General features: G+C 32.4%; 2 protein-coding genes across 2 annotated transcripts; both read left to right on the forward strand.

The window, feature by feature from the left end:
* Window positions 1–2,505: 2,505 nt before the first annotated feature.
* Window positions 2,506–4,841, forward strand: LOC136777143 (uncharacterized). Its single transcript, XM_066733216.1, has 3 exons — window positions 2,506–2,577; window positions 3,288–3,780; window positions 3,952–4,841. Exons 1-3 carry the CDS (start codon window positions 2,506–2,508, stop codon window positions 4,839–4,841), a joined length of 1,455 nt encoding a protein of 484 aa, XP_066589313.1.
* Window positions 4,842–4,997: 156 nt separating this feature from the next.
* Window positions 4,998–7,628, forward strand: LOC136777144 (uncharacterized). Its single transcript, XM_066733217.1, has 3 exons — window positions 4,998–5,586; window positions 5,737–6,176; window positions 7,320–7,628. The coding sequence occupies exons 1-3, from the start codon at window positions 4,998–5,000 to the stop codon at window positions 7,626–7,628; spliced, it is 1,338 nt and encodes a 445-aa protein (XP_066589314.1).
* The last annotated feature ends 404 nt before the right edge of the window (window positions 7,629–8,032 follow it).

Consider the following 8,032-nt stretch of genomic DNA (forward strand, 5'->3'; position numbering starts at 1 on the left):
ATTCATGAAGAAACTTATTGTTCAGTTTCAAAAATCATTCCCTGGTACATTCTTCAATGGGTATATTCAACATCATGCCGTATTCCCAGTGTATACCATATTATTCACAGAAAAACAGATGGAATACTTTTTATCTTTGCCGAAAGATAAGGCATTTTTATACTTCGATGCTACAGGTTCGATTATTGAACAGCCTGATAATTGCGAAAAGCGTGTCTACTATTATGCTCTAGTGGTACAAGATTTAGAAAAAGTTAGCCCACTTCCTATTGCAGAGTTTGTATCTTCAAACCACGATGTACAAACTATTACATCATTTTTAAGTTTTGTCGAAAGACATATGAGAAAACTTTCAGCAAGGGCTCCACTAGTGGCTAAAATAGAAACCGACTTTAGCCTTGCATTGATTCAATCTGCTACATTAGGTTACAATAAAATGAATTTGCACGAATATTTGCGATATTGTTATAAATTCGTAATTAATGAGGATACATTGACTTTAAATCGATTAACAAAAATCCATATATGCTCATCTCATTTTATATGTAATTTTATAAAAAAAAACGCGATCATTTATGGATGAAACATTGCATAAAAGAATTGCGAATGTAGCAATAACTAAACTTATACACTGCATCGACATGGAAGAAGCCAAGGAATGTTTTTCCCATTTCTATAACATTTTTGGGCATATACATGAAACATCTGACTTAAATGTTAGTTTGAATTTTTTCATGAACTCAGAGTTGTCTATTGATAGTACTGTCGATTTCATAAATCCTGACGATCCGGTTACCTTGACGATCAAATTGATATGGCAGATCCCGACGATCCTGACTATGTAAATATTACGGAAGTTGAAAAATTAATCGAACAGGAATCTACTTCTGCCCAACAATCTCCTTTCGTTTCCTTTTTTCAAAATTTAACTGATGATTTATCAAAATTGAAGTGTTTTACTGGAAACACCAACCCTTATTTCAACGATAAATTAATTAAGTATTGTATGCGGCATTTATTCCCATACTTTCCATTATGGTCTGGAATTATATGCCAAATATTAAAAATTACGAGAGATTCTAATACTCCTATTGAAAATTATTTCAAAATTATAAAAAAGATATGTTCTTAGGTAAAACAAAAATTTTATTACCCAGATTTGTGCAACAGGTAGGCGACTTATTAAATGCACGTTTAAAAGAAAGGAGTTATAAACTGTATCGTCAAAAAAAATACAGAAGGAAAAATCTTCGAGAAAACATTGAATTGGCTGAAGAAACATGGATTAGAAGAAGAAAACGGCGATTTAATGAAAATAATTATTTTAAAACTAAAAAGGACATAGCTTCTGTTAAAAAATCGTTTGAAGAAATAAAGTTTGATAAGATAGAAGAGATTGATGGATATTCTCATAAGGAAGAAATCTCATCCAGAGCAGAAGAAAAGTACAGAGGAGAAATGAATAATATCAATTTAGGGATTCAATTAATATCGCTATCTTCTACATATCCACCAGGATTTCCGAACTTGAAGAAGAACATAGGCAACATTTTAGTTGATGAAACAAGTTTCAACTCACTTTCATACAAGGCGTGTATTGACGATTCCGTTATAAATTCGTTTTCAATACTATGTCAAGACACTTTTGGATTGAAAGAAGATCAAATAATGATATTTGATACTTTTCTTGTTTGTAAAATAATTGGTGGCAGCATTTCTAAGGGATATCAGAATTGGATAAGTAATAAAAACTTACCAAAAATTCCAATATGGCTAGCACCCGTCTTTTGTGAAGCAAGAAAACATTGGACGCTACTCGTAGTAGATATAACAAATCATTGCCTCGTTTATATCGATTCCCTACATGCAAACCCACCACCTACGCTAATTAATAATATGCGTATCTTCACAGAAGAAATATTTAATCTTGAAGAAATTCAGATTGACTGGAATGAGTGGGAATTATATATACCTGTCGATGTCCCACTACAAAACAGACAAAATGGGCATATAAGTTTAAATTGTGGTGTCCTTGTCTGCTGGTGGATATACATCATATGCTCAGGCAGCTGTATAAATTTGACAGACGAAGATATGGATAATTTTCGTAAAGGACTAGCGTGTTATATCTACGAACAAGATGATCACCCTTTAAAGCGCGAAAAACGAACGAAGCAGAGAGAAGAACTAATCAATCTTGAAGGTTCTATTAAAAGTAAAACTCTCAAAAAATTAAACATACTGAAAACACCGCCTAAAGATTTCCAAACTACGATAGAATACTGCTCGTCTCTCAAGGGCAGCATTGTCCTCTCTACTTAATAAATTAAGCTAAAAATAAAGAAAAAGAAAAAACAAAAAAAATGTAAATAAAATATAAAAAGAATAAAAAAAGTTATGTTAAAAACCATATTTTATTATTGTTCCTCAAATTATATAATTAAAAAACCACATTAATGGAGTCGCGAACACTCATGAAAATCATTTCACTACCTGCATAAAATAATGGGCTTTAAGATTGTGCAATTGAAAAAATCAAATGAGCATTTGGAAAAACTTAGCCCAAATTCGAAGAACGTGAGATTTGGTAATAACAAAGTCTTATTTCTTTGTTAAAAAAATATGTTAAGGGAGTCGCGAACCCTCATGAAACCTATACTGTTTTATTCTGCATTTAATAGGCTTTAAGGCTATGCAGTCTAAAAACATCAAACGAATTTCCTGCATTTCGAAAAACTTAGCCCAAACTCGAAGAACGTGAGATTTGGTAGTTAGTGCTATATCTTTGTTAAAAAAATATGTTAAGGGAGTCGCGAACCCTCATGAAACATATACTATTTTATTCAGCATTTAATGGGCTTTAAGATAGTATGGCTAAATGAGATTGAAAATATTTCTTCCTGTTTGAAATACCGAAACTAAAGATCGACCGAAACTTCTATTAGCTTTTTGTTAAAAGCATAAATAAAGTTAATTTTTTAAATATAAATCAATGTAATTGATTGATTTATATCTAAATGAAGCCCTTGATTTACTGAAAATACGAAAAAAACGTATTTTCAGAGAAATCAGATGTTTACAGTGGTTCTCAACCAGCTCCCGCAACTGTGGGCTAAAAGTGTGGGCTAACTTCAGCCTCATGCGACGAGGCCTTTAAGAAAATTCAGATTTTTCCAATTACGGAAAACAATTATGCTCGTGCTTGGGACGTATTAACCAAATCTTACGAAAATAAACGATTATTAATTTCACGTCATTTAACGTTGTTACTGCATTTACCGAATCAGGAAAAGGACAATTTTCGTAGTGTTGAAAGGTTAGCTGATGAAGCTCAACAACACGTACAATCATTAGAATGTTTAGATGTCAAATTATCACCACAAATTGTAGTACAAATAATTGAAGAAATATTAAATAAAACAACACGCATGAAATGGGAGGAAACGTTGAAACGAGACACCTTTCCATCCTTAGAACAATTAACGGAATTTTTATATAAAACTGCTGTGTCTCTTTCAACGTTAGAGAATGATAAAATGTCAATTTCACGATACGATCAAGGTCCACCTGCGAAAATAAGAAAATTTGAAAATAAAACTGCGCGAACTTTATTTCCAGGAAAGAAAAAGTGTCCTGCGTGTTCCGATATAGATTATCATCTACTATTCAAATGTAAGGAGTTTTTGAATTCAACGATTAGTCAACGAAACAAGATAGTAAAGGAAGCTAAAGTTTGCAAAAACTGCCTTAGAGATCATGGAGAGAGTGAATGCAAATTCGGTAATTGTAGGACTTGCTTTAAAAAACATAATACCTTATTACATTTTTCTCCTAGAAACGATAAAATAAAAGATGATATAAAAAAGCAATGACTATATGATGGGAAAAGAAGGGATTTTTGTGTTCATGACATAATTTCATCTATTTCATATGATTTATTACCTTCAGCAGTATTAGACATTGTGGATGAAATTAAAGGGCAAGTACGTTGCAGAACATTATTAGATACTTGTTTTACTGTAAATTTTATCACTGAAGAATTAATAAGATCTCTTACTTCCTCTAAATCCGCATGCTCGTTAACGATTGAAGCGATGAATACGTTAAGTACTACATCACGACATTTTACAAAGCTGATAATTAAATCTAGACATTCCGATTTCAAAAAATCATTTATTTTCTTTGTTGTATCAAAAATAGCAGATTTCAGTCCTGTAGAGATGATTCCACGAAATAAAATTAATATTCCAGCTCATTTGAAATTGGCAGATCCTGATTTTGATAAACCAAACAGCGTCGACATGCTTTTGGGTGTTGGGCCTACTTTGTCAATGTTTTGTAACGGTCAAATAATCACTGATCAAGAACTAATTATACAAAAGACTAGGCTCGGTTGGATAATCGGTGGTTCTTTGAATATACAAAGACCCAATAGGGTTTCTACATGTTTGTTAACAAAAGTTGAATTTGATCTTGAAAAATTTTGGAACATTGAAGAGGTTAATAATGGGCATTACCATTGGTCAGATGAAGAATTATTTTGTGAGAATCATTTTAAAAGTCATGTAAAAAGAAATGAAGAAGGTAGATATATCGTAGCATTACCTTTTAAAAGCGATAAAGACAAACCTGGAAACTCTCGATCAATAGCATTAAAACGATTAATGATTCTCAAGAACAAACTTAAGAATAATACGAATTTACGGGTTAAATATTCTAAAGTATTAAAAGAGTATGTCGGTTTGGAGCATATGTCTCTCATTGTTGATTTATCTTCAGATTCAGACGGTTTTTATTTACCACATCATGCAGTCCTAAAGGAAGCTAGTAACACAACCTAATTGAGAGTAGTCTTTGACGCATTAGTTACACCGTTAGACAAAAAAGCTTCTTTAAATGATTGTTTATGTGTGGGTCCTGTCATCCAAGATACGTTGTTTGCAATTATGCTAAGATTTAGAATTCATTCATTTGTTATAATAGCGGATATCGAGAAAATGTATCGACAATTTTTAATTTGTAAGGAAGATAGGAAATATAAAAAAATTCTTTGGTTAGTCAATGACGAAATAAAAGAATTTACTCTAAATACCGTCACTTTCGGAGTGAATTCTGCATCATATCTAGCCATAAGATGTTTACATCAACTCGCTGAAGATGAAGAACATAGGTTTCCTTTAGCGGCTAAAATTTTAAAATCAGACATGTATGTAGACAATATGTTGACTGGTACTAACAATAAAGAGGAGGCTCGTGATATTTGTTTGCAAATGATTAACATTTTGAATTCAGCTGGAATGAAGTTGTCTCAATGGGCATCGAATGATCTAGATATACTTGAAAATATTTCTTCAAAGGATTTAGACGTAAACTTTGACTTTGACAATGACTCTTCCTTGAAAACTTTAGGTATTCAATGGATGACTAAAACAGATGCATTTACTTATAAAATTCAGAATATGTCTCCCTCCGAAAAGATTACTAAAAGGAAAATATTTTCTAAAATTGCAAAAATTTTTGACCCTATTGGTTTTTTGGGACCAATTATTTTATTTGCTAAAAAACTAATGCAAACCATTTGGCAATGTAAGATTGATTAGGATGAATCCATTCCCTGTAATGACAATTATACATGGAATGTTTTTTATACCCAGTTATCTTCATTAAACGGATTTCCTTTTAATAGACACGCAATTATCAAAGATGCTACAACAATTGGAATCCATGGTTTTTCAGATGCGAGTGAAGTTGGTTATGGAGCTTGTGTGTATTTACGATCACAAAATATTAATGAGCAATTTAAGATTGAATTAATGTGTTCCAAATCTCGAGTAGCGCCTTTGAAAACTCGAACTATACCTCAAGTAGAACTTTGTGCAATGCAATTACTTACAAATTTAGTTGATCGAGTCATATTATCTATTCAAATAAAAGTAGATCAGGTATATCTGTGGTCCGACTCAAGTATAGCTCTCAATTGGATAAATACGCAACCTAATTTATTGAAAACCTTTGTTGCTAATCGAGTAGTAGACATAAGGACTAAGAGTAACGTGAACAATTGGTTTCACATTCAATCTAAAGACAATCCAGCTGATGCGTTATCCAGAGGACAGTTACCACATGAATTTTTAAAAATAACTTATGGTTACATGGACCCTCATGGTTTTCACGATGTAAGACTTCATGGCCTAAAAGTAACATACTGCATCTGAAGGATTTACCTGAAAGACGTAAGGTTGTCTGTTTAATAAACCAAACTAAAGATTTAGGTAGTATCCCATATGGCCGAACAGTATTATGGCCGAAAGGTACTATGGCCGAAAAGTATTATGGCCGAAAAAATGCTATATTCAGGTCAAGAGAAAAGTATACACATGATACTGGGTGTTCAAAAAGTGTGTATACTCTTTAGTTAAGGGCCGTTATAATATGGAAAGTAGGATTCCCAACAAAGCAACAGAAAACCTGAAAATGATCAATTTGAGTTGGCAGTCTTGCGAAGTAGCAGTTACACTTCGGCCCAATAATCTGGCACCAGGCGAGGGGAAGTAGAAATAAGAGTGGTGAAAGGATATCTAAGGGGTCTGTCCGTAGCTGTTAAATGGCTCAGTTAACCTTCCTTTTATATAGTAAACAAAATTACTAATTTCAAAAAAGGAATTACGGAAAAGAAGGAAAGGATTACATAAATAACAAAGAAGAAAAATATATCAGATGAGTATTAACTAATAACAAAACGTGAAAGTTATTATATATTTTTAGGGAAATATACTTTGTGGTTATTTTATATTTGTTACAGGTTAAATCCAGTTTCGATGAGTTTCAATACAGGAAAGAAATCCTTATAGACCAATGAATGAAACAGCATTAATTTAAGAAGCATATTTATGTGGCCTAGACATTTCAATAATTGTTACGTAATGTTATAATAGTAAATGTGTAAGCGATTGCTGTATAACAAAGTTATTTCTTTATAAAATAATAATGATGCATGATAGTATTTTGATTCCTATTATTATAAATTAAAGTTAGTTTAATTAAAAACAGGTTATATACGCAGCTCCAGCAGGAGGGCATCTTAGTGGTCCTTCAATTTATCCAGCCTGTCTCGCACCATATATTGTGGTCACTGCCTGTAGCATACAGCATGATTCGTTTCTGGAATTGATACAAAAGGAAAGCTAAACTATGAATGGTGTAAATGGGGATTGATAGGAAAAGATCAGGAATCAACTGTCGATATTGCTCGTATGAAATATTTATATTTTTATTTAATTGTCAAATAAAATAAACAATATTAAAGCTTACAATAACAGCCTTTAGATCAACCGTTGAACATCAGTGATGCATATAGTGGAAGAATAGCGTGTGCTTATAATTATGGAAAATTGTTTACGTGTCATAGGAAAAATGATCCAGACTCTCACTATGGTAACCTTTGTGTGGCTATATATGAGTACAAAAGTAAGGCTGTTAGTGAATGGATATTGGAAGATAAGATACATTATAAGAACTTTCATTTACCTAGAATAGAAGTTGACCAGCACTTGGATTTGAGGTATTTATACGATAGGAGATTTTTAAAAAAAGAAACAAGGACATACCCAAGTTTTACAGACCCTTAGTCTCCAGGAAGTTAGGTCACCAAGGAATGGAGAAAATGAAGATGGTACAAGGTCGAATGTCAGTAAGCGAATGAGATGATTCATGTTCCTTCAAATGTTTATATTCATTGAAGAATACTTTCCAAATTACAACGGCCCTTTTACCTTGAAAAATAATATTTGAAGAGGATAGTTGCAAAATGTATAAAGTGCATCAGATAGCGTCATTATTCTATAACGGTGATCAAATATTTAAATTTAAATCTGCATATCGGTGTGGATTTGGGTAAAATTATGTGTGCGCTACCCTCACATACATTCTCCCACGCTTATTCTATCATCTATCGCTCTAATTTCGAAAATAATGAACTCGGGAACGCCTGATTAAATGGTATATTTTCAAGCATTTTTGGAAATATCTTTAG

The sequence above is a fragment of the Prorops nasuta genome, unplaced genomic scaffold, assembly GCF_024137725.1.
Source record: "Prorops nasuta isolate Cenicafe-Biocafe unplaced genomic scaffold, Cenicafe_Pnas_1.2 PNAS00010, whole genome shotgun sequence".
Lineage (NCBI taxonomy): Eukaryota > Metazoa > Arthropoda > Insecta > Hymenoptera > Bethylidae > Prorops > Prorops nasuta.

Bases quoted from the DNA above. Each gene is read 5' to 3' on its own strand.
- LOC136777143 (XM_066733216.1), top strand. From the start codon at position 2,506: ATGGGCTTTAAGATTGTGCAATTGAAAAAATCAAATGAGCATTTGGAA. The intron at 2,578-3,287 runs GTGAGATTTGGT...TTACCGAATCAG, and splicing joins TTAGCCCAAATTCGAAGAAC to GAAAAGGACAATTTTCGTAG. The intron at 3,781-3,951 runs GTAATTGTAGGA...TACCTTCAGCAG, and splicing joins AGAGAGTGAATGCAAATTCG to TATTAGACATTGTGGATGAA.
- LOC136777144 (XM_066733217.1), top strand. From the start codon at position 4,998: ATGTATCGACAATTTTTAATTTGTAAGGAAGATAGGAAATATAAAAAA. The intron at 5,587-5,736 runs GTAAGATTGATT...ATGGTTTTTCAG, and splicing joins AATGCAAACCATTTGGCAAT to ATGCGAGTGAAGTTGGTTAT. The intron at 6,177-7,319 runs GTAAGACTTCAT...TTACAATAACAG, and splicing joins ACCCTCATGGTTTTCACGAT to CCTTTAGATCAACCGTTGAA.